Genomic DNA, 27,442 nt, shown 5'->3' on the forward strand with positions numbered 1-27,442 from the left:
AATGGAGTGAAAACCCTAAGTCATTTCAGAAAAAATCCCCAGTGAAGGTAATAAGCTTATGAATTTTAACAGAAACAGGTGAAATATTGTTTAGTTGAGGAAATGTGATCTGGAACATTAAAACTTAACTTCAAGTTGCTGTATCTCTATATACAGCATAGGCAACAGTAGTCATTGAGCTGATGCCTTTGGACAGAGGATGATTTGGATGATTCTTTGGAAAGAATCATCCTAAAACTTTAATGCAGCATTTCTGTACACAAAGCGTCCCAAATAATGTAAAAGTTTGAGACGGCTAAGCTCTGCAGTATAAATAATCAGCAATCCCTTTCAATGAGCACTGTTTGTCTTGGTGACTAACAGTATGACTCCAAGGAGAATGACTTTAAGGAGAGCTGCAGCGAAGAGTGCACAAGGCATATAAAGCAGGTAACTCTAGCTTATTATAGTAACCATATTAATCAAGGTTTTCTATAGGTTTCCAAGAGTAGTTCTCCTTTCCAGATCTATCTTAATAACTACTTTTTTGAAAATAGGGCTATTGTGCCAGAATTTCTTCACCTGTGGTCCTGTGTACCCCCATCAGAGAGACAAGCCACATGGTAAGGTACTAGAAAAAGGTATCTGTAATTGTAATGCCAAGGACGTGGGGCATTGGGAGGTATGCAACTTATGTGAAATAACTGTAACTCTGTATCAGGATGTTACCATGAGCGTATATTTTCAAATCCAACAGGATGGAAGAAATGGTTAGCTGAAAACTTTACTTCTTGGACATTGTTTATTAGTCTGCCTAAAGAGCTGGAGCCTATTTCTCATCTCCCTTCTGGCACTGACATTTCACTGTGACATTTTCTAACCTCTAGGAGACAACGTCAAGAGGAGACATAATTTGTATAATAGTGAAGAGATGAAAATGAAACACATAGGTACATTTATTTTATACACTCTATTAAATTCAAATGTAACCTTAGTGCAAGTATAATTCATCATAACACAAGCAAGTGGATCACTCTCAAGATTTCAAGAGCCTATGAAAGTTCAGAAACCATCTGAACGCCAAGCTTATAATAATGATAAAAAATCACACATATTTTATTTGGCCAGCAAAAGCTTCTTTTGCCTGACAGAGGAATGATTTGATCCTTGGAGAGAATAACATCAGGTTGAAAAGCAGAGGATGCATTTTGGATGCAGAACAGGAATACGTCTGTGCAATCAAAGCACTGATGTAAACATAAAAATCTACTGCAACACCTACGCAGCCTAACAAATACTGTAAGGAAACCAAGAAAATCAGACTTTTGATAAATATGTCTCTCAATATACATAAGGTATGAAAAACATGAATATATCTATAAAAATATTATCAGGAACATGTTTCTACTGCAATACACTGTACTATAGTAATGACATATACTGATTATTGACCTCCCTACTCAACTTCTGTTTTATGTACTACTACTTATTATATGACTGCTTTTTTTCTATGACCAGAAACAATTACAGTTTAGCAGCAACACAACTTCTTCCATGGCCATAGCAGTGCACCACGGGAAAAAAAAATTAATTTGCCCAAAGACTAGGATGTCTTTCCATTTTCCTTTCTTCCATGGGCAGCAATATTTTTATATATCCATATTAAAATCACACTTAGAATGATGAGTATTTACTAGCTGGGGCTGTAATAACAATATAAACATTTGAGTTCCATGTTGAAACCTGCATTTTCCTATGAAATGCTGCTAAGTTTAAACTGAAATGATAGATCGCCTTTCTACAGTAAACAGGAACAAGTATATTTAATTTTTGCACACAGTGCCATTACTACAGACATCAGTAAAAGTATAAATCTCCTGACTCTTTGAATACGTTTATCTCCTGTTCTCCCAACAAACATGGCAACCAGGGACTGGCAGCATGCTGCCATCCTTGATAGACACAAGGTGGTTTAACAAGCAACACAGTACAAATTGAAGAAACCTTGTGCAAAACAGCATGACTTAGTGACACACCCAGCTACACGATTTTACTGCACAGCCAGCTCCAATGCCTGGTTTGATTTCTCCAAATTTGAGGCACCTGACCTTCAGGGATCCAAGTAAAAAGCACTGTCACCAGACTGTCTACAATTTTTCAAAGTTAGACCAAAACCATTCTCTGTTCATAATGATGGCGGAGAGGCTCGTAATATCAGTATTTCAGCCAACTTAATGAATTTAGATATTGCAGAAAGTATGTCCATATGTACGTTTTTACTCCTAGTGGGACTCTAATGAAAAAATACATGGGGAATCTGGTCATTGTTGCAACTCTTATGGTTTTAAAAATAAAGAGATATTTATCTGGGAAACACAATGCAAACTACAATTATAGTTGAAATTTTCAAAATTTAACATGAAAATAAAGGTTAATACTAATGAAGATAATAATGAAGAAATAGCACTTTTGTTTAAATAGCTAAAAATTAATTCACTAAAAACCATGACCAGAATTTGCTGCCTAAAAGGTACTAGTTTGTTTGCATTAATACTTTAAAAGTTTGGTTTGTTTTATTTTCGTGGATTTTTTTAATCTAGGAACACCACCTTTGAATAATTAATAATCAAAAATACTTTAAAAATCATTATTCAATATACAAGGGGACCAAACAAATTTAATGAAAGTAATTTGTGAGATGCTTAAAATATATTATCCATAGTTCACTGACTCTATTTTGATTTGGATCACCTGCTTGTAACTTACATAAGCAATTACATTTAAACCATAAATATACAATTATAATTTTTTTAAAAAACACTCTGTCTTGTTTGTGTGACATTTTAAACCTAATTACTTCTGCAAAAAAACTGAATAAACAGGACTTACAGTATCATCATAATGCAAAGTTTTAAATACGTGAAAAAGAAAAATAAACAACATCTACACAGTATTGTCTCTCATTTTAGAACACAAACACACTGGGGTAATTAAAATTAGAATAAAGAAGATCATACCAAAAAGGCAGCTAGACTTCTTGGTGGATATTCCCAGTCAAAACAACTGCTAATATAGCAGACAGCAGTAACAATCGCCATGACACAATGCTTCATCCGGATAAAGTTCCTTAGCAGTAGCTGTTAAAAAGATAAAAGAATGAAAATCTTTCAAAACCCCAGAAAGTTCAGAAGAGGCTCATGGTAACAATACTGTCTTTCTCAATTTGGGTGAAGGTTGAGAAAATAGTAAGCTTTCTAGCACACAAATTGAGCAAGTTAGTTTAAAATCTGAGACTTGGAAGAGAGAGAATTTATTAATTGTGTCAGTCGGTATTTGTTTAACTAAAATTCTACATGGTTCACAAATTGTTCATCATGAAAAAGCCACTTGCGAAATTTAACAAATTATTTTGTTAATTAGATTTCATTTTTATCAAACCTTTCTTAGCAAATGTTGGCCTTTTGTAATAAAAGATGCTGCAGGACACTAACCTGAAAACATGCAGCATTACTGCTCTAACTTAAGATACCTTAAGATATCTGCACCATTTAACATTTCCAACAAATATGTCTGCTGTAATGTATTTTGAAAGCATTGTTTCAAGTATTAACCAAAGTAAACTGCATACTTTTCAATTAAATATATGTGAGACATAACAGTTCTAGGTTTTTGATTCAGGAAAATGTACTCAAATCCTCTAAAATGGCAACACATTTCACCACAAAAAGTGAAAAAAACCAGTGAATTATTTGTGTACTGAGTCACATAGAAAATGATCACTCCTCCTGCCATCTGCAAAACTCACAATGCCATTTTCTTTTATGAAAGTGGGAAGAAGAATGAATCCTGAGTAAAAGGCTTTGTTGCTTCTTTACTGGAATAGTTATGTAAAATGCAGCTTTAGTAACTGCATTGCTCAAAATTGCAAATAAAGAAATATTTTGCCTCTTGACATATTTTTAAATGAACTGTATTATAAACTGATATAAAATTCATCCAGCAGGTAATTTAAAACATGTTCAAGTTTACAAGCTTTCTGAAAAAGATAAAACAGTTCTGGGACCTTTGACTTTCCACTGAAATCAACAAAAATCTTCTTTCCATAGTCCAACCAATTCTCTCCATATAAGATACATAATTTGTGGAACCCAGAAAGCTGTGTCCAAAGTTGTTCAAGTGGAGAAAAATATGTGTGTTTAAATAATTTTTTACCAAAACATAAAAATTGTGTGTAGCAAAAATATCCGGAGAAAAAAAACAAACAAGGCCAGACATTTCCTGCTCCTGGGGCTCCAAAGAGTTTTAGTCTCCTTTCACTTTTGATTCAAACTTACTCAAGTAACTTATTTAAAATTTAGCTAAAAGAATGCTGAGTCTTTACCCTGCAACAAATTGAGAACTTTTGGGTCAAAGTTAACAGCAAAAATTTATGCAAGACTTAGTTTACATGCACCTGTGCAATAATCTGATATGTGTGAAACCTGATGGTTTCGACTCAATTCTTATTCATGTATTTCATGGAAATTAGGCTGCAATTTATAGAGGAGACACAATAAACCCATGTATTTTGTTTCTGACTTCTCAACCTATCATATTCTTTTGTAAACATGCAATGAAAATGTTATTCTTTACTCTCAGCAGTATGATACCAGATATTTGAATGTGCTCACTTGATATTAAGGATTTTGGAAGGGATTAGGTGTTTCCTTACTCTTTACCTGTTTAGACAGTCTGTCTTCCTCTTCAATGTACTTCTGTTCTTTGGGCATTAAGGTTCGTATGCTGGCTTTCACCTGTGCATTAAAATGTGGGTCAGTATTTCAAGTTTACTTGCTCCTTACTAATAACACAGGCTTCAATTTGCAAAATTTACCAGGTTTCAAAGTCATGGCTGCCAAGCCTGGGACACATAAGCACACACAGAGACAAGAGTTGCTGCTCTGTACATTAGCAGCAATAGCAGCAGCAGCAGCAACAAAAAAAGTGGGTGTGCCAAGCAGTGGCAGAAGAGTATTCTGTAGTATACATCAAGGCTTAGAGAAAATGAGGAATGACAGAAATTCTCTACAAATCAGGAACAAAAGCTTTCATGAAACTGAACTCTTTAGCAGTACAAAAAAACCCAAAGTTAAGACTTACAGCATTAAAAATCACATCTATTTCAAGATAGATGACCCCCTTTGTTGGCCCTGTCAGCTGCTTGTTTTTCAAGACGTAGGCTTTCTGTTCACCATTTTGAATCTGCAGGAAAAGGACATGACAGCCGTCTGTCTCGCGGTCTCCGCTGAATACACCCCCCCGGTGACCCCTGACCCCCAGCTGCTGAAACTGACAGAGAACCCAAAACAACTGTGGCAAGTCTGACAAGTACCTGTTCATTACCAGGACCGAGTCTGTCAGGAAAAATTAACTATCATGGGATTCAACATGGCCGTGAATAGAGTATGTTAAAATTTTAGTGTTCTTATTACAGACCTTGGTTGAGAAATGACAGACTCAGAGCTGCAAATCTTTTTTTTTTTTTTTTTTTTCTCTTTCCCCCCTTCAGCAGGAAAAATTCAGAGCAGTATGTCAGGTGAATGAAACTTACAGACAGCAGTGGTATAGCAACTTTGCCTAGAAAGTCAGCACTTCGATCACGGTCTTCGTCATAAACTGTCACTTCAAGCACCGAGTGGATATCCTTTACATTGCTACAAAGAGAGAAGTACACACGGAAGAGAGAAGTCACCTACACGAGTGGGGAGCGAGGACAAAACTGTAAAAGGTTAGCATGGATACCCGCCTACTTTTCCAAGCCATGGAGGAGAAGTGAATTTAAGTAAATGAGACATCTCTGCATATAACCAAAATGCTTTCTAAGGGCTGCAATAATTACTCTCTCTCTTCAAGGTTTTTTATAACCCAAATACTTTCCAAGGGCTGCAGTTGTCGTTCTCTCTCTCTCTTTCTCTGCAAGGCTTTTCCAGCAAAGTTTTCTGAAGGATATTGCTTTAAATCTCCTACCTGGGGTTTGCACTGCATGACCTCCAAGGTGCAGCACTGGGGGATTTACAGCCACCAGCAGTAGGACTTGAGAGCTTTTAAAAGCTACTGTTAAACACTGCTACCCTTGTGGCAATTCTTACTGCAAATAGTGTGAAACCTGTAGGTTTGTAAACTGAAATAATTACAAGCTACAAGAGCATATCTTTGCACTGGGAACAAGCTCTTGACTTCTCAAATCCTCGTTTAATTACAACTATACAACAAACTACAATAAATAAAGAACAAGCAGTATGGAACAACGTATCTCTCAGGTACAACTGACGCAAAAAAGACTGCAAGCTATTGAACACTCCATTGTCACACACAAGCAATGTCTTTATGTACACTTTAATGTACACTTATGTACAGTTTAATGTACACTTTAAACTTTTGGGTGAAAAATTAAAATTCCTGATTTGAATAATTAGAATTATGTGAGAGAACTCATACTTGATTGAATATCTGATCCAGGAAACACAAATTCAAGCTAAGCAGTTTAACTTCAGTAAAATATATTCCTCCAAATGAGGGACTGCTAACCCAAAAATTAATTAAGAAATCTGAGGATAAATGCAAATGTACACAGAAGAAAGGGCTTTAGAGGTTTTCTATTCGATTTCTGATTAGTCTTTTGTCCTCTACAAATCCAGGCAATTCCTTGTGCAGAGAACACTGTCAAGAAATAGAGAATGATTAGCTATTGGCTCTATTAGTGAATGATTAAAAATACATTAGTGAAGAATTTAGCATGGTTTTGCAGATACAGAAATGAGAACTACAATAATAAGCTGTGGAAAAGTACAACTACTGTGAGATTTTTTCATTTGTTCTGAGTGCATTTCTGAGAGCCCACTGCAGGTCAAGAAAACCTAAGGACACTAAATATATGCATGACAAACCTAGAGGGGAAAAAAATTTAAAATCATAGTGAGTTTAGAGATTAAGGGCAAAATGTACCATTTTCATGTGTGATAAAGTGAAGTAAGTATACACAAAACTAAAGCTTCTACTGTTTTTACAGAGGATTATTACTGATTTCAGCAGCAGTGAGACCTGCAAGGATCAGTTTTTTCTACTCATTGGTGTCACATTACAGTCAGATACAGACAAGGGAGGAAAAAAAGGCAATTGAGCAAGACAAACAACAAGGACATTTTGTTTGTGGAAGACTTTTTTTCTATTTTGTCAAAGCCTTTTACTGTCTTCAGTAAATAACATAGGGATAAAAGAACCAATCACATCACTTCCCAATGAACTGTTCCAGCCTGCATTTTCCCAACAGCTGAATTGTGCTATTATGATACTTGATGGTATTGTGAGAAGTGCAGTTGGTAAATGGAAACAAGAAGTGGAAAGTATTTCATCATAATTCAGAGAAGTATAAATGCATGTAGAATTTCTAACTTTATGTAGTTACCTGATTTTTTTACAGTTAACAACCACATTTTCATGAGAGAGTCATAATCATGTATCTATTTTCCCCCACTCAAAATTTCAGGGGCAAATCCATCACACTGGATTTGGCCCTTGAAACTCTCGTCGAACCTAACAGGAGTCAGCTGTGCATAGCATTACTCAGACCTGGTTTCCAAGAAACAGACCTGGCATTTTTATGTTTAAATGATACCACTTCTCTAACCTTTTTCATGTTTTTAATCCTCAAAACTTATTCAGATGTTTAGTTTAGAAATGTCAGTATGTCACCACTATTCTGTAGAACTATCAGCAAGTATCTTTGATCTCTCTCCACCACACCACCCTCACCTCCAAAAAACTACCCAAAACCCAGTGCTGATCCATTCCCCCCACCAAATCCAAGCACCTACAATGTGAAGATTTTGTTCCATTCTGGATTGAGGTTCCTGTAGACAGTATGTGTCAGCAGTCTGTCATTGTTCAATTCAACTACACAAAATGGGTCACTTTTACCTGTAAGAGAAAATTTGGAACAAATTTTATGAACTAAGAAAACACATGATGAGCAAGGTTTAAATAAAAACAAGTTTCGGGGTTTATTTCTCATTTTCTAAGCTTCACTGTAATGGTCTGCACTATATTCAATATATTCATAACACACTACTCATCTCCATAATCTATTTACTTTCTTTGCTAGGAGAACAATTATTTTGCCTTAAAAAATAACAACAACAACAACAAAAACCCACCATACAGACTCTTTTGATGAAAACCAGTATGTTCCTAAAAGTTGCCAAAAACCTTGCGAGACAGCTAAGAGGACTTTAATTCAGTGGTGCAAATTCTCCATTGATTTTAAGGATAACACAAAGAGAGTATTTTGATATGAAGGAAATGTGTTATTCTGTATTATTTGTAACAACACAGCATCTACGAAAACTTGTCCAAAGACTATTATGTATATTTTGTTTCACACTGTCCAAATCCTCTCCCCAAAATCAAAGAACCTTAAAGACAGCCTCATATAAAAGCCTAACACCAGACAAAGTGGGCAAGTACAATTAAACAATGAGATAATACGGGTTAGAATGATGGGCTATAGTCTCAGCACAGCAGAAAGTCAAACATGGTTGATATTTTATTATACATTAAAGCACAATAAAGTAGTTTTGCATATATTTACAAAGAGGCCTCTCAGCATGAAAGCCACCAAAGGAGAGAGTATGAAGGTGTAGCTTTGAAAATGCATTATGTAGATAATTGAAGCAGGATAATGGGAATGGAGGTTTATTTTTTTTCCTTTAAAGAAAACGAACAGAGAAAGCAAGTGTGTGTGTGTGTGTGTGTGTGTGTGTGTGTGTGTGTGTGTGTGTGTCCATCCTTAAATATGAAATAGGCAGCTTACAGCAAAAGACTAGGTGAGCAGTGCTTAGATACTATGGAAAGTGCAAGGAAAAGAGGTTGTGGTTTAAGCCCACCTGGAAATTAAGCTCCAGGCAACTGCTTCCCTCTCCCCCAACCCCTCTCTCAGGTGACAGAAACAAACAGCAGAAATTATGGGCTGAGATAACAATTTACTGGAAACAGCAATGAGATAAGAAAACAAACAGCAACAGCGTATAAGAAACAGTGACTACATGCAAAATGCCCACTGAGTCCGACCCACTGCCACTGCAGCCAGTGCCACCCACCACTCCCTCCACGACGTTTTTTTCCCACAAGCCTGAGACAACAAAAAACAATGCACACAAACTTTCCACACCAGCACTTTTCCCCACCAAGACCAAGACAATTAAAAAAACCGCAACAGCAGACAAATCCTCCCGCTGGGACCAGCACCAACCCACCACTCCACTTGCCACCTGCTCCTTCACAAAGGGACAAAATGGCTGCAGAACCTCTGCACTGCCCCCATTTTCCTCCACCAGAAGCCATGACCTCTTTGCCTTGGAAGTGAGATTCCCTTACTTCCACCTGCCAGTGATGATTTCAGTGGTACAGAATAACAACCTTGACAGGCCCACATGGCTCCAGGCTCTGCCCTCACACATCCTTGGCCAAACTAGGGTAATATCCACTCCTTATTCTATACCATCAGACTCAGATGCTACACCTGCAAAGTACATACAAAGTATATACATTAAAAAATATACACAAGCATAGGTATAATTTCCAATTGAGGGCCAGCTCAATTGGTAGAACCTCTGGTGTTAACTAACCAGATGGCCTTCAGTAATGTTTGGCCCAATGTTTGAAGGTCCAGTCACCCACTGATTTCAGTGTGGTTTTAACAGTCCATTGTACTGTTTAATTTTCCCAGAGGCTGGTGCATGACGGAGAATGTAACACCCACTCAAGACTGAGCTCTCTGGTCCAGGGGTTTATGAGGTTATTTTTGAAACGAGTCCTGTTGTCCAAGTCAACTCTTTTAGGGTGCCATGTTGTCACACGACTTTCTTTTCAAGGCCCAAGATGGTGTTCCAGGCAGTGGAGTAAGGCACAGGGTACATCTCCAGCCATCCAGTGGTTCTTTACACTGTCAGCACGTAGAGCTTACTTTGGTAGATTTGCAGGAGTGTGATGTAATCAATCTGCCAGGCCTCCCCATATTTATATTTGGACCATCATCCACCATACCACGGAGGCTTTACCTGCTTGGCCTGCTTGATTGCAGTGAATGTTTCACAGTTATGGATCATCTGGGAAGTAGTGTCCATGGTTAAGTCCACCCCTTGACCATGAGCCCATCTGTCTGTTGCATCTATTCCCTGATGGCCTGAGGCATCACAGGCCTACCAAGCCAGAAATAATTCACTCTCATTTGCCAGTCCAGATCCACCTGAGATACTTTCATCTTGGCAGCTCAATTCACCTCTCTGTTCTTGCAGTGCTCTTTAGTAGATGGACTCTTGAGTACATGTGCATATATATGACATAATTTTACAGGCAACTTCTCTACATGGGCAGCGATGTCCTGCCACAATTTAGCAGCCCAGATGGGTTTACCTCTGCACTTCCAATTGGTCTTTTTCACTGGTGTAACCACCTCCACAGAGTGTTTGCTACCATCCACAAGTCAGTGTAGAGGTACAGAACTGGCCATTTCTGTTGTTCAGCAATATCTAAAGTCACCTGGATAGCTTTCAGCTCTGCAACTTGACCCACCTTGTCATTATCGTCTGTGACTTGGCACACCATACTGCATATAGCAGCTTTCCATTTTCAATTTGTCCTTACAGCAGGAACCATCCTGAGAGAAGGGAATACACTGCTTTTCATTCTCAGGTAGCTGATTATATGGTGGCATCTCATCAGCACATGTCACCATCTCTTTCTCTTCTAATGATGATGATAACCCAAATTTTTTGCCTTCAGGCCAGTTCACGGTGACTTCAAGATTGGACTGGGGTTTCCTGTTTGAGCTTAATCTGTTATTGGAGTGATCCAATTTCTCCACGTAGCATCGGTGGCATGATGTGTTGAAGGAACCTTCCCCTTGAACATCTTGCCCAGCACTGGCAGTTGAGGTGCCAGGAAGAGCTGCTCTTTGGTGCCAAGCACGTCTGAAGCAGCACAAACTTCTTCATAAGCTGCCAGGATCTCTTTTTCATTAGATTACCTCAGGTGTAGAAAGGTCTCAGATCCTTTGTATCTGTGACTCCAGAACCCTAGGTGTTATCCGTGAGTCTCCATGGGTAATTTTTGCCAGGAACTCCTGAAAGGAGCATTCTCCCTGGTTACAGTGTAGAGCAAATCTTTCCCATCATATCTTGTGGCCTCAGGGCTACTGCATGACCAACCTCCTCTTTAATTTGTTCAAAAGCTTGTTGCTGTTCAGGACCCCACTTGAAATCATTCTTTTGTGTCACAATCTTCTTTTGTGTCACATCGTGTGAACCTGATGGTATTCTGGAATAGGAATCCTCCAAACACCCACAGTGCCTAGGAAAGCCTGCCTTTCCTTCTTGGTGGTTGGTGAGGTCATAGCTTTTACGTATTGACCATATGTACTGACCATATCCATTGGAATCTGATGACTCCATCTTGTTATTTTAACTCCTACAAACTGTTTCCTGGGCAGGTCGCTTGACCTCACTTTGTTTTCCAGCAAAACCAGAAATCCAGGACGATTTGTATCATCATCCCCCATTTCTCAAGAACTTCTCTGCTCTGTTGTCCCACACAATGACATCCTCAATGTATTGTAAGTGTTCTGGAGCCTCACCCTTTTCCAGTGAGGCTCCAGAATGGACAGCCTGTTGTCTTGGACAGCCTGGATCAGTCCAAGACAAATAGTGGGCCTGGGTTTCCACCCCTGGGGCAGTCAGTTCCAGGTGTACTGGATGCCCTGCAAGGTGACAGCAAACCGTGGCCTGCACTCTGCTGCCAGAAAAACACATTTGCAATGTCTGTGATGGCACCACTTTGCTGCCTTGGACTCCAGGTGATAATGAAGTTCCAGCATGTCTGGCACAGCAGCGCTCAGTGGTGGTGTGACTTCATTCAGTTTACAGTAATTCTGTCAGTCTCCACTCTCCATTGGACTTACACACTGGCCATATAGGGCTATTGAAGGGTGAGTGAGTCTTGCTGGCCACTCCCTGGCTCTCCAGTTCAGGAATCATTTTATATGTGGGGATCACACAGTCCCAGCTGGAGTGGTACTGTCAATGATGCACTGTTGTGGTAGTGACTGGTACCTGTTTTTCTTTTCTGCAGTCCCACAGCAGAATAATCCTCTGAGAGACCAGGCAAGGTATTCAGCTGCCTAATTTCCTCGGTCTCCACAGCAGCTATCCAGATAGCCCAGTGATGCCCTTTTGGCTCCTTGAAACACCACCTTCCTGAAGCAACCTATGTCAAGCATACATGGGGCATAGGGGGAAGAGTCTCAATGGGGTGTTTTTCCCACTCTTTCTTGGTCAAGCTTACTTGAGTTTCCAATACAGTCAGCTGATAGTCTATCCTCATCACCCCAGAAACAGAGATGGATTCTGCCCCTACATATCTTGACAACATCAGGGTACATCATGCACTGGTGTCAACTAAATCTTGATACTCCTGTGGGACTGACGTGCCAGGCCACTGGATCCACACAGTCCAGTAGATCCTACTGTCCTTTTCCTCCACCTGGCTGCAGGAAGGGCCCCTCTAATTCTGGTCATAATACGTGTTGCTCACTTCTTTTAAATATGATCTGGAGGTCCCTTCAAGAGGATCAAAAATAACATCAGCTCTTCTACTCTGTCTGAGGACTCACCCACTAGAAAATGGAGCAGCATTTCTTCCTCGAACAATTTCCTGTAGTGGTTGTTCTTCCTTTCAACTCACATACCTGTGCCACCAGGGCAGAGGAGGGTTTTCAATCCCACTTCCTGAACTCTGTGGTCATGTAGGTAAGACAACATTTTTATCTTTGGTAAAATTTGGGTTTACCTTGTGGTGTGTACCCTCTCTACCGAGCAGAGGTATGCCTGCTCCCAACAGCAGACACTCTGGTCCACACTGGTGTGGGACATTTTCTCTCTAGGTTGCTCCAATTAGTTTACTGTGTCTGCAGCCTTGGACAGTCTTTCCACAGCCAGGCATAGTCGGTAGGGAGGAAAAAAGATGATCTTCATATTGCTGGCGCCAGGTAATCACCTAAAGCACTGTTTGATCTCCTTCCTTCATGGACATCAGTGCCAATGAGTTGGCATTATGACGACGATATGCTCCATACAAACTTCCACCACACGGACTGTGTACATTGGACCTCATCATGATCTACAGGGGAGTGCTCGTTATTTGAATCCCTATAGATTACCTCCAGCACAGCTAATTCTCTCAGGCACTGGAGACCTTTCTCCATGGTGTTCCACCTGCCTGGGTGCACTACTAGACCATCCTTGAGAGTACCTTTCTCTCACATTCGACAGGAGTTGCATCCAGAGACTGAGAATTTCTGTTCTCTTCCCAATCCCTTTGTCAACACCTACATCCTAGGATAGGATCCTAGTTTCTTGGCTTCACTACCATCTGCTTTCATAGCATGGGCAGCACTATCCCAACATCTGAGCAGCCAGGACAGTATGGGACCACCCAATCAGTGGCTGAAATCTCTTCAGATATGTCACAGCTCACCTGGGAATAGGGATCAGTAATTATCTGTGGCCCTGAGGTTGTGAGCATCCTGCTTCCTCCTCATCCCTGCGTTAACTGATTTGGTATTGGATTTCTTCTTTTGTAGAGGGGCAACTGTTACCAGCACAGGTTGTTTCTCTGATTCAGTTCCAGTTTGAGTGCCTGATGCTTACTGCCTGATGCGTGTTGGCCTGCTTTCCTCCTCCTCCCCCTGAGGGTGCTGTCTACTGAAGACCAGTTTCTGATAAATAGTAGCTACCATCCAAGACACTGGAAAAAGTTGCTCCTTTCTGCATCCATCATGGCATTTTCCTTGCCTCTTTAACAAGATCTTGTAATTGTTTGGGGTGAACTTCCAAACCATTGGAGTAGAGAATTTCCCACAAAATGGGCTCATTTTTTCCACCATTCCACACCACTCATGACTATCTATCCTCAGGGCAGATCTCTGAATGACCCTCATAGAAATGTCTTTTGGAACTCTAAACATGGTGTAGACCACAATGAGGAGACCTGGCAGAATTACCAACATGCTTTCCTTAACATCCAAAGGGAATTCAAAATTCTCAAAAGCTGTTCTAACAAGCCTGTGAAAAAAAGAGGGTGAAAGTCTGGGGAAAATAATCCTCCTCTGTTCCCCCAACAAGCCTAGTATGATTATTAATGAATTCCCAGAGGTAGCACCCAAGGCCAGGGCAGGAGAAAACACTGAATACACCTCCCAAATGAGCCTCATTGCCCTTGATGTTATCATACCATGAACTGCCACGACACAGTACATCAACACAGAAAACCTCATCCCTTTGATGAACCTCTGAAAAAGAGCACTGTAATGGGCACATAGTGCACCTGCAGAAGTATATACATGGTTAGGTACCACACACACATGAACAGACCAAGCAGTATTGTAAGCATGGGGCTCCATACTTCATACAGAATACTTAAATAAGAATTGGTTCCAACCTATTCTACACAGATCTGTTGAAATCTCAACTGTTCAGGCAGAACATTGGGTGCCAATTAAAGGCTGTCGTGGTTTAAGCCCACTTGGAAATTAAACTCCAGGCAACTGCTTCCCTCTCCCCCAGCCCCTCTCTCAGGTGACAGAAACAAACAGCAGAAATTATGGGCTGAGATAACAATTTACTGGAAACAGCAATGAGATAAGAAACAAACAGCAACAGCGTATAAGAAACAGTGACTACATGCAAAATGCCCACTGAGTCCGACCCACTGCCACTGCAGCCAGTGCCACCCCACTGCTCCTTCCACGACGTTTTTTTCCCACAAGCCTGAGACAACAAAAAACAATGCACACAAACTTTCCACACCAGCACTTTTCCCCACCAAGACCAAGACAATTAAAAAAACCGCAACAGCAGACAAATCCTCCCGCTGGGACCAGCACCAACCCACCACTCCACTTGCCACCTGCTCCTTCACAAAGGGACAAAATGGCTGCAGAACCTCTGCACTGCCCCCATTTTCCTCCACCAGAAGCCATGACCTCTTCACCTTGGAAGTGAGATTCCCTTACTTCCACCTGCCAGTGATGATTTCAGTGGTACAGAATAACAACCTTGACAGGCCCACATGGCTCCAGGCTCTGCCCTCACACATCCTTGGCCTAAAGTTAGCCAAAAGGATAAGAAGAGAACTAGACGCCTGAATCTGACGCTTAAGAACAGTTTGGCTGTCTGAAAAAGGAGCTCTCCAAAGTGGGAGGAAGCAAAAGGCAGTGGGATCGGTATCTTCAGGGTTTCAGCACAATCCTGAAATCTCCTAGAAGAGTAAGAAGGGGTAGCACGGTAGATCTAAGGCACAGCTATGATAGAAAGAACACTAACAAAAACATGAGGGGCATGGTGGGAAGACAGTTTCAATAAAGAGGTAATAAAGGTGGACTAAATTATTTAACTCATATTTCAAATTATGACAGTAATGACAACTGCTATAAATGCTGTCCAAAACAGAGACATGTTACCCTGCTTACATATTTTTATTTTCTCCAGTAATTGAAGATAGTAACCTTTGCCTTTGGCAGAGTACAAGTGTACACATTATTTTCATGTAAGTAGAAAGCTGAACAACAAATTGTTGCTTCCTGGACTCAGGGGAACTTTGTCTGATGTAAAGAAACAATTGAGTTGCACAGTACTTCATGGCTTCCTCTTGTCTCCAGACTTTCTTTGGGCAATAAACTGTTCAAAATATACTGAATGTTGGAATTGGCCTTCCACAATTAAATCTAGCATAATGAGCAATTGCATTTCGCAGTGTCTTCTACAAACAACTCCAGTATTCTTTAATACATTATTAGAAACCATAAATTGAGTAGTTACAGTAGCTACGTTTGTGGGCCTACATTAATGATATGAGGGAGCACATAATTTGTTTCATACCTTATAGAAATGGCAGTGAAATCAATACTTATACAAAGGTCTCCAGGGACCACATCTCCCAAACTGCAGTATTGATTTTGACTACATCAAGTGTTGATGTGCATATTATTAACTTTAATGATAAAGAATAATTGTTTTAAACACATTGTGAATTACAGTTAATTGATGTTTACCTTCTCTAGAAAATCATATACTGCTGAATGTTTCACATTATCTTGAAAAAGGATTCACTAGTCAGCAGAAATGGATGTACCACACATCTCAAGGTTGTCCCACTTCACAAAGCTAAAAGGTGGTAGGGAACTTAAAATATTTATATTATTTGAGATCCTTAGCTTTCAGTAGTTGGAAAAGAAACACCCGGAAGGTAGTTAAAATAACAAGGCAGCACTGACACAGCAGGTGGACTACAATATCTTAGTTTTTAAAGTATTATATTTGCATATGGTGGTACAATGTGAGTTGAGCTTATTAAACATATACAGACACAGGAAAATGCATTGTAGCATATACAGGCCATCTTCTATAAACAAAGAGAGGGTATTTACTGCATTTATTTATTTTCTGTGCCTCTTGGCATGCAGTTTTTCAATGACTCTTCTTATAGACTTACACAGATATCAAACAATAATATGTAACATTAGTTACAGAGCTCCTCAATCAAACCAAAGACAAGCGGTTTTCAGAAATAAAAAAATCTCTCACTCACAGTCAACACTGCCTACCTCCCTCCCTCTATCATTTGAAAATACTACAAGAACAAATTTGAATAAAGGCAATATCATGAAATGGCTCAAGGGATGGTTGAAATACCATGACTGAAAAAGACAAGTTTCCCAGCTTTGAACATCTCTGCTACTGGCTTTATCATATAAGGAGGTTATGAAGTTCCCATACACACCTTCACCATTGCCTACGGGCACTTCTTCCATATGCTACACACTCATAACCAAGGTGGGCGTCTGAAAGGCACCACTTGTTACTGACATGCTCAACAGATGGTATGTGCAAACATTATTAAGATACTAACCCGAATAAGTGAACATGATCCAGAAAGATAGAGCAATGCACAAAGACCTGGTGAAACTCATATCTATCTGTCATCTTTCAAGCTTTTATTATTAGAAAGAATAACTGGAATCTTAACTTTCAGTGACAGCCTTGGCAACCTGCTGCATTTCAAGAGTGTTCAAAATAATAGGATCATTCCCAATGAAAGTCTTTAGAGAGCACTAAAACAGTAAAAAATGTCCTTAGGTCTCTCTGGCATCTAGAAGGACCCAAACAAAAGAGCCAACATCACTACATTATTCAAAAACAGTACCTTAAGCACAACATAAGACAGCCTCAGACAACTTCTGTCAGTTAATGTGATTAGCTATTTCAATCAAAAGATACAGAAATGGTTTTCCTCAATTTTATATAAAAGAACAACACATGTTCAGAAGAGTACATGCTTTCCCCCTAGCATTTCTAAAAGAACACTAAAAAAACCCTGGTAAGACTTGTGTTGCCTATCCTCAGTTATATCACTCTATATTATACTGTCATTGTCCAACAGTGCCTTTCACTGTAGACTAAACCACAACTGTTGTATCTAACTGTATATGACCTGTCCTATGTCAAGAAATTCTACCAAAGCCTCTGTATCCACTGAGGATCTTCCAAATAGCAAAAAGCACTGTTCCAGTGACTTTAGAAACATTTAGCAGGCAGACTGATCAGGTAGACATCCACAATAAACTTCTGAACACAACCCTAAGCATATGGTCAGTGCTGTACAAGAGGAAGATGACCACCACCTACCTAAGGTACACAATAAAAGCATGCTCCCAGCAGCACCAACACCAACAATGAAAATGTTGAGTATTCCACAACCACAGTGGGGCTAACTGTTGTCACACCTTACCATCGATTGAAGGAACTCATGATAAAAGTAAGTAGTAAAAAAACAAAGTACACCTTCCAACTTACTGAAATCAAACCTGTAGAAAACCTCAACATAAAGTTAAATTACTCTCATTTATCCATTCTATTGCTGTAGTGTCTCATGCTTTTTGGTCTCTACTTGTACAGTCCTAAGGGCTCCTGAAATTATAGAAATAAGCTGCTAATTTAGATAAGATGCATAATTGGAAGGAAAAGGAACTATTCAATCTTTGCCAGATCTCCCTCACCTCTTTTCCCTCTTTACCCACTGCAGAACTAGACTATCTGACAATGAACTCTAGGAGTTCTACTTTGTAATGTATACCACGACTGAAAAAAACCCTAAAGAGCTACTTATCTTTTGAAGATTTGTATTTTATCTTTATTTTTATCTTTGAAGCTTTTGAATTTTAGGCCACATGTTGCATCTAGTTTGACAGATATCCTTGTTTTGTGCTATTCTATGTCTTTAGACATTGCAAGACCAGAGTACAAATTGAGATTACCTTACTTAGATCTAAGAAAAGTATTTTACTTCAGTCAGCACTGTGTCCCTTGCATTGCACATCATGCACCCATTAATTAAAATTAGTCTTTTGTCATCTTATTTCTCAGAACTACATGTCCCTGGATGAACTGCACAACCATAACCTGAAATCAGCCCCAGTTCTCCAAAAGAGGTAGCAACCAGGAACTAGGGATGTGCTATTTGGTCTTTTTCTTCAAAACTCAAAGTCCCCCAGAGCCCAGGAATTCCTTCACAAACAAATCAAAGTCACTTGGGAGCTCAGATTCATTATCTGTTTTGGTTAGTCACCAAAACATTTTTCGCCAGCAAGAAAATAGAAAATGCACTTTTTCATCATGGAAACGAGACCTGAATAGTTAGTGACTGATAGAAGCAACCTTTAATCGCTTCTCAAAATATTTAGAAAATCAAAACAAAAAAGCTTTAATCTCCACACAATTTTAGCTTCTGGATTTTCTTCTCAAGTAGTCACAGCACTACATTGCCTGTGTTTTTAGTGAAAAGTTTGGGAAAGGCCTTTCCATCAGTTCAAACACCACAGAACTTTCATCTGGCTCTCTATGCTGGAACACATAAGCAAGCACCAAACATTAGGCGACTTGTGAACCCTTGTGTAACAGTCATGGGTGGTGGACTGGTCTCTCTCACACACACCACTGCAGCCTGTCTTCCAGGCTGGAAGTGAGCTGAACTGTCCAATGTAGGGGGCAGCTAGAACAACAAGCCACTGTGTGCCATCTCAAATTCAACTACAAAAGTACTATTTTATCACAAGAGATGGTAAAGACATGTGACCAATTCAGTTGTAAGGATCTTTTATTTGTCTAATTATGAACTTTACCTGAATGTTAGAGCTGTCAAACTGAAATATGATATAATTCATATTTCTGGGCAATTTATACAGACCTGTCCTTCAATGGTCCCTGAGGTAAAAATCATCCAATATAAATTTTTTATTCTTGCCAAACTGCTTTCCAGCGAAAATTAATTTTGGGGCATAGTAGTTCTTCCAAACAGAGACTTCAATATAAGTGCACTTTCACACTCACTTCCTAGCTCCACTTGTACACAAAGCAGACCTTTCTTTGATGAAAAGCTGTCAAATCTTAAATTTGCACTTCTTGCTTGCCATGTTTTATAGAAGCTCAATTGTGATACTTTTTTATTATAAAACTCTATTAAATACATGCATTTGTCTCCAGAAAACTGCATGTCATCTGCATATTATCCAGTTAATATTGTAAAACAGGAGACTTTAGTAAACAAAAATACAGAAATATCTATTTTATGCAGTAGGATAATTATCTGTTTTAGAAAGGAAGAAAACACTTGTGCACAGTAATAAACATCATGCTTTTCTATTTTCATTCACTGAAATTCGAGCCTGTAGGAATGAAAATGAAAAATCATAAAGACTATTGGTCACCATAGAAAGGCTCTTCCTCTCTTAATTAAGGCTGCCAGGGACTCTTCCTCTATGAACTACCACTGATGTAATTGCTCTTCAGAGTAGATGCAAGCAAGAGAACACATGGCAGATCTACCTGTCCTCTCAAAAAATTATTGCACTTCTGAAGTATTAACTCACTAGGGACAGCCAGATAGCATTGGGCTAGATACCCATAAGCCCTGCAGAGGTACTTCTGCCATGGCTATAGAAAACATGCATTGGTTCAGTTTAACTCCAGTGAAACAAATAATTTCATATTTCTGCCATTTCAAAAGTACTCTCAACAAAAGGAATCATGTGGCAGGCTAAATATAGATTGACACTTAACTTCTACCTGCCACTGATCAGTTCACAAAGATACAAAAACTGATAAAAAGTCAATTTCAGCATTAGCCAAACCATGAACCTATTTTAATCAAATCACTAGCCTTATTCTAAACTAAATATTATACAAATTTTTGCATTATTGACATTATATTACCAAACTGAACTAAAAATGCTTTGTACAGTTTAAAAACTCAGTAAGGAATTTCAATTTAATTTCTACATTTAAAAGCCAAGTTCTCAAACCATAACTTCACAAAGTGCAACCAACTTTAACATGGCTATGAAAGCCAAAATATTGTTTGAATATTTCATAGGCTATTACGACTCTCTCCTACCTCAGGCCATGCCTATCCATTACAGATCCAAGTCCCCACAACAAAAAAAGCCTTTATTTTTTCAGAAGACAAGACAGCCAGTTCATGACTCTGGGGGGCAGTGCCACTCATGCAGACACTAATGTCACTAATGTTGTTCCAAGCTCCCTGCCAGCCAGCTGCTTGCAGCAGAACAGTCAGTCTGACCTTTGGCCAGGAGGAGGAATGGCTCAATAGCATGAGAAGCTGCCTTATCTAATGGATTAAGTACAGAACCCAAGCAAAATGCCACCTTTGACAAGGACGTGCTCTGTTGGCCTGGGCTGAGTCAGTTAACCTTTCTTAGTTTTCCATCTTTAAAATGGAAATTATAATTCCATTCTATCTGTGCTGATGCAAACATGTTGCAACACACTGATACCATGAATGCTGAGGTATCTTACAAGGCAAGTCAGTGTAATGCCATAATCAAGTTAAATTCATCTCCAAAGAATATTTCCAGAAAAAAAAATTTAATCACAAGTCATCCTTTCACCATATATATAATTATAAATGCTATGGTTAACAAAAAAAAAAAGAATAAAATATCTTTCAAAAATATCTTTTAAATCCTAATTTTCGCATTACTATGCTAGAGCTGATACTTAAAATCCAGTACCTTTGGTGTACATGATACTGGACCAAAGTCTTCAGGTGACCTATTTGATAGGACCTGATGAAATATTTTATATACCACAGAAGACTGCCCGTCTACTAGATTTTTATACTTTGTGGAGACAGTTCAAGTGTATATGAAAATCTGTTTGCACTAATTGACAGAGCAAATTACTTTTGGAACAGTATTTCCAAAGGGCCTCTGAATTTATTCCTTCAATTTTACATGCATAGGCTTCCATACCTTTGTGAGTTTAATGTTTGTGTTCATCACTCTGACATTTCCTAGCATTTGAAGAACCATTTCAAAGACCAGTTTTGCACATGTGATGTTAGGACCGTTTAGCAGGACAGATTTTAGAAAAGACAATTACATTCAATTAGCCATCTTAGTGTCTTCATCCTACTTTTAAGTACTGTAATCAAAAATTTAACATGGAATTTTCTTAGAAGAGTGGCTAAATTCCAGACATAAGACTGAAAAAAAAAAAGGGGAGATATCAAAAATCTGACTCATTTTCTATTCTTAGTTTCTCCTCTTTAGAGGAGGAGAAGCCCAAAAAACCACTTGAAAACAAACCCAAATATCACCAAACTCTTTAGTAAAATCTCTGATGTATAAGGTTCTGAAATCACAGTACCCAGAAAAAACACAGACAATTGACTAATAATGAGGGCAGAAATACAAATAAATTTACTTCTAATGAAGACTGAAGACACAGTAATCAAAGTGTTAAAAATTCATTTCATGCACATTTCATTTGCTTCTTAGCTGATATTTATCACATAATTCTGTGAGAAAGTGGAGGCCTAAGATGCTCCAGATAAATGTCTCAATTAATTGTACAGAGGTAGCCCTCTTTGAGCTGAATCAGAGCTGTGAGCTCTTTATTAAAAGCACTATTCTGTAGCCTGTAACCTTGTTCCTTGACTCCTCTCTAGTTTCCAATTTAAACAAGTCCCCATGCGGCCCACTCTAAAGGGCTTTGTCTCCCTGTCATTGTTATGAGAGCCAAGGCATCCTGGAAGTGTGAAATCAGACCTCATGAGCTGAACGGTTCCCCAGGGAACACAAGACCTCGCAGAAGGTCAAAGTCATGGGCTGGACCATCTGAAAGCATCTGATCGCTGGTCTGTGACACAGCAAGAAGTGTGGGGGCAGGGGGAGAAGGGAGACAGGGGGCTAGAATTGAACACATCTTAATTAAAGCCCAAAGACTGCAAAACAAGCTATTTTCTAGTCAGGCCATCTTACAGAGCTTGGGTTTTGCTCTGCTAATGAATCTGAGTTGCTAACTATTATTCCTTAAAAACACAGCACTTTTGCTGAAATCAATCAAACCTGTGGCACATCTTTTCCCACTCTGCTTACTTTTTATCAATGATTAGGCAGAGATTTTGAGTTTTATTTCATGACACAAGGAAAAGGAGCAATGCATCTGTCCCAATAAAGGAGATGCAGGCACTGCCTTGCAAAGCCAGCAGCCTTCCACTACAACCCACTATGACTATGCTGTGGAAGGAATATGTGTATCTGGAGATTGCCTAAACCTAAACTATGTCACAGTGAAGGGCTTATTAAGGGCTTTACTGCCCATAATTCATATGGGTTAGGTGAAAACCATATGTATAATGTCTGATGCCAACTGTCATTATGAGTCCATTATACTTCAGGTTTCACTGAACCATAAGAAAATCTCTTCATATCAAAGAACGATTGTAGGCACAGCACCTATCCTGCCAGGGCTCTACAAGCGGCTGAATCCTTGAGAAAGTCTGCCAGAGAAACCACAAGGAAGCAAACATGTAGGGAAACAGGGAAATAACTCCTTGTCACACAGGATTTAGGGAAACAACAGCCTTGCACTGAATAGCTAAAACACAATGGAAGATTCAACTGAAATCTTCTTCTCAGACAGAGAAGGAAAAAATAAACTTTATTCTCAATATCTTTCCATTCATTAGGTTACAGTTTCAAAAATTATACTAAAAACCACATAATTTCCAAAGAGGTGAATTTGCTATGACCACACTTTCCAACAGAACATAATTTTGCATTAGTGGAATCCCTAAGATTGTGGTTTGACCATGGAAAGACACTTCTCCTGGGGGAAACAACCTCAGAGACTCAGTAATTTTCCCAGAGACCCTGGTCCTGAAAGATACCCTGTTTTTCAGATCTCCCAAAAACCAAGGTGAGCTTTCAAGCACAACTCCTCAGTGTTTTTTCCTCTCCTGGATCTCCTGACAAGTGGATTGCATGAGAAGTCTCACTGTTCTTTTCTGGGATATTTTTAATATCCAGTTATGGCATGTTCCAGCAGCACCACATTTTGAAACTGGTAGTGTTCACTTGCTCCCCTGCCCACAAGCTAACTGAAACTTCAGCTCACCCTGGCACATTATTCATTCCATGTACATGTGAGGGGGATTGTAAGCTGAGACCTGAACTACCACTTTTAATCACTCTTTTTAAAAAAAGTCTGTACTAACACCAAGGATTTGATGCGCACTGTCCAACATCAGACTATTGAAACTGGAGAAAAATAACTGCCCTTGGCTATCAACAGTTTATGAGGGGCTTAGCTAAAGTAACCTAACCATAGTCGCATTCCGCTGAGCGAGACTACAAGCTTTCTGAGGGAAGTAGAACTGAGGATTTCATTAAAAAGTAATTTGTGCTTTTTACTCATTCTTTCAAGAGGAATCTCAATTGCTCTTTATTCACACAGAGTTGGTACAGTATTACAATGCTGCTCAATGTATGGTACAAAGGAAAAATTTCACGTTTTAAAAGGCAAAATAATCCTTGTAATAGTAGTAAGACTGATGACTACTTAAAAGATTACAGAAATCTTTTTCCCTCTGAGCTTATATTTAATGATGGAACATTAAGGATTTTAAAAATCTACTCAGCTCAAACTAATAAATTTTGATTTATTACTTCACATGACAAGATTCCTGGAAGTGAAATTGGGTATGTTCAGCGGACAGGAAACAGAGCAAAACACACAGATACTGTGCAGTTGTTCTAGCTACTTTTCAGACTCAGGGGCAAAAGATTAACTCTGAAAACACAGTATGATGAGCAAACTAGTCCTCAGCTTTTACTCACAGAAGCAATCCTTAGCAGTGTAACACCACTGATGACAGCACTTGCCGCACTAATTACTAAGTTGAACAAATGTGGGTCAAGTTTTTACATAATTTTTGCAAACATGATTTAATGACAATCACTAAATACCTACTTTATTTCTCACTGTTACTATCAAAGTTTAATTTTAAGTGAATGACCTGTACGTAAGTCGCTAAAAATTGCTATAAACTACTATAGCAGATAATAACACCATTTCATCCTCTTTCCAAAACACCAGGTTATTTTTGCCCAAAATATACAAAATTTCTGTCACATCTGAACTGTGCAGCCATCTTACAAAATACATCTGCTGTATAAATGCTTTGTCTTACTAACAAACAAAATATACAGGACAGAGAAGATATTGAGTGTTCTTCCCCATCTTCCTGTCTGTCATCCTAAACATAATGTCTGAAAATTTTTGGTAGCTCTGTACATCTTTAATTGAATCAAATATATTTCCAAAAAAATTTTTCAACCAGCACAAATAACATGTTGATTTGGAAAAGTCAAAGACTGAACGAGGTCAGGGACTGAATTATCCCATTTGCCCCTGAATAACTTAATCTCTCTCTCTGTTCAGACAACATTGGATTATAAGGTCAAAGCAGACGGAGGGATCTTTAGAAGCATTTCTACAACCTCCCCAAAAATAGAATCTGTTATTTTGCGTGCCACTATCTGGATGATCAGTTTCAGCAATAAAATGTTTGCACTATTACCTTGCTTAAAATACTGGTAGTCATGTCAATTTTAAAAAATATTAAAAATTGAATGAGTTGCTCTATATCTACAACTGCTCCTGTAACAGAACATTTATTCTAGTTTCATTTTATTTTCTTCTCATTTTTGATTTTTTTTATTATTATTTTAAAGCAGAGAAGTTTGTTTTCTGACACAGATGCAGCTCATTTTGCTCCATTCAACTTGTGCAGTATGAAGGTGATCGTACTTGGAGGAGATAACTTGGGACATTTCTGGAGAAATATGGTCAGTATGGCTGAAATATTTGTTCTTTATTTAGCAAAGCAACATGTCAAATTAGCCATTCAACTTATAACATAAAATAGAAAATAAAAAACAAATTCTTATTTCCCTTATCTTAAAAAGATTAACAGGAGCTACAGTAAACTGCATTCAGATGAAATGTCTGAAACCAACAGCAGCCTTGCTAAATATCTGACAGATATCAACTAGGCTCTTTTGGCAACAACTTTTAAGTAGTAGTATCTAGGTCTGGAACCTGTTATTTGCCTTATCCCTTGGAATGCAGTTTTAAAGTTCATAGTTTTGTATAGTTTCATGTACTAAAAAAAAGGAAGCTTCTTCTTTGTAATTTTTGTAGGATGTCTGACGGGGAGAAATGTATATTTCACCATTATGAGAAATAACCTACACAGGGCTCTGCTAGCATTAGAGTGACTTGCTGCCTTGGTTTATTTCTTTGTGTTTAGATTTTGTCATTAATGAGCAGAAGGTGAAAGTGCACAAACAGAATATAACCTCTAGATGAACTTCTGTTTTAAGCATTTTTTTCCCCCAGTTCTAAAAACACCAAACCTTACTATGGTATTTAGTGTCACAGAAACTAAATGAATCCTTGCCTGTGACATCAGCTGCCATCAATGCTTCTGCCCTGATGACCTTCACCTGAAGAAATCCCACATCACTGATGTTATGGAACATCATCATTGGACTCTAAAAAATAATAAAAAGAAAAATAATTCTGGATTGCAAAAGATACAAACCAAAGCAATATTAATGGTCTCCTCCCTAACTCAGATATACTATAATTCTGTCTACTTCCTCAGATTTTTAAATATTATCCACTGAAGAATGCACAGTTGTTTGCATTTCTTCCTATATTTTGCAACTGTAACTTATCAATAAAAATTACAAAGTAAAAATTAGAATATGAATGGTAAAATGTAACACTGATTCTAGTGAATTAATCCCTTAATACTGCGTGAATAACTGCACTTCAAAATTTGAAATTATAACAGTATTAACAAAATTTGCACAAAAAAATTAATCTCTGAATTATTTTGCAAGATCTATGTTCATGTTTCCCCTTTGATAGCTCCAATATTATCTTGAGCAGTGACCTAGGACCAATATAGTTTTTTGTAGTCGACCATTATATGCAAGCTTGCATATACCATATATACCTATATAAGCTTGCGAATAACATCAGCAAAAGCAATCAAAACAGGATAACAACAACTTAATAACTTCTATAATAATCACATGCAAAAAGGATAAAAAAGAATTAAAGTATTTTTCAAATTCCATGGCAGAAAGCTCTTACCATAAGTCATTATATTTTTAGCATAAATTTCTTCAATACCTACATGTATTAAAAAGAGGAAGAAGAAAGAGTACACTACACTAACATTTGCATTTATTCATACAACACAGACTTAGCTCACTGAAAACACATTCCTTGCTGCTCTTTCAAGTAACTGAAAGTAAAAATTTGGGAGTACTGCACTAATTAGGTGTGACATGCTATAATTCTCAAATGCTTACTTTTAATATAATATAAAATTTGCAGAGTTTTAAATGATAGAACACTGAATGCAACTTTGAATCTGGAATCAATTAATAACAAACCTGACTTTATTGTTCAGTTCTTAGATCACCTAGGGGAGGAACTCCAAAAGAATTAACTAAAATCAAATTTGCAAATCCATATATGTGGTCTCATTTTTGGTTGGTTTTAAAAGTCTTGTTCATAAATACCAGACCATACCTATATTTTGAAATATTTTAAAATCTAGACTTATTAATTTAGTACCTGTAGTCTTTTCTACAATTTTAATGTGGTAAAACTTTTTCCACTGCCTATGACAATGTCCAGATTTCTACAAAAAGCAAGCATCAGGAAAAAAATCAAATCAACAGTTCCTTAATTTATGACAGAGGAAAATTTACTGTTACGGCAAACAAGAATAAACTACATCACTGAAGCTAAAAACCACAAATGCTACTTAAATGAAATATTAAATGTCAGCCTGCACAAACAACAGTATGTTTTTGCACAGAAAATCTATCCATTAGTATGTTAAACGTACAATATTCACCCTGTCTTTCTAGTAATAAGACAATTTTAACAGTTAAATCCCACTGATATTAATTTCACAAGCCCCAGCTGAC

At 38.3% G+C, this 27,442-nt stretch overlaps 1 protein-coding gene across 6 annotated transcripts in view; it reads right to left on the reverse strand.

Moving 5' to 3' along the window:
- MCTP1 (multiple C2 and transmembrane domain containing 1) overlaps positions 1-27,442 on the reverse strand; it is a 215,131-nt gene that overhangs the window by 92,598 nt on the left and 95,091 nt on the right. For 4 of the 6 annotated variants that reach the window (XM_085041937.1, XM_085041936.1, XM_085041939.1 and 1 more), the window contains 6 exons: positions 25,891-25,984; positions 7,833-7,935; positions 5,570-5,672; positions 5,119-5,220; positions 4,698-4,772; positions 2,997-3,116 (listed from right to left, as the gene is read on the reverse strand). In XM_085041937.1, coding sequence (XP_084898063.1) covers positions 2,997-3,116; positions 4,698-4,772; positions 5,119-5,220; positions 5,570-5,672; positions 7,833-7,935; positions 25,891-25,984 — 597 coding nt within the window. Of the gene's footprint in view, positions 1-115; positions 863-2,996; positions 3,117-4,697; positions 4,773-5,118; positions 5,221-5,569; positions 5,673-7,832; positions 7,936-25,890; positions 25,985-27,442 lie in introns of those variants that run through there. The other 2 variants (XM_085041941.1, XM_085041938.1) reach the window with 2 other exon arrangements.

The sequence above is a fragment of the Lichenostomus cassidix genome, chromosome Z (genome assembly GCF_008360975.1).
Source record: "Lichenostomus cassidix isolate B80296 chromosome Z, HeHo_3.0, whole genome shotgun sequence".
NCBI classification, from domain to species: domain Eukaryota; kingdom Metazoa; phylum Chordata; class Aves; order Passeriformes; family Meliphagidae; genus Lichenostomus; species Lichenostomus cassidix.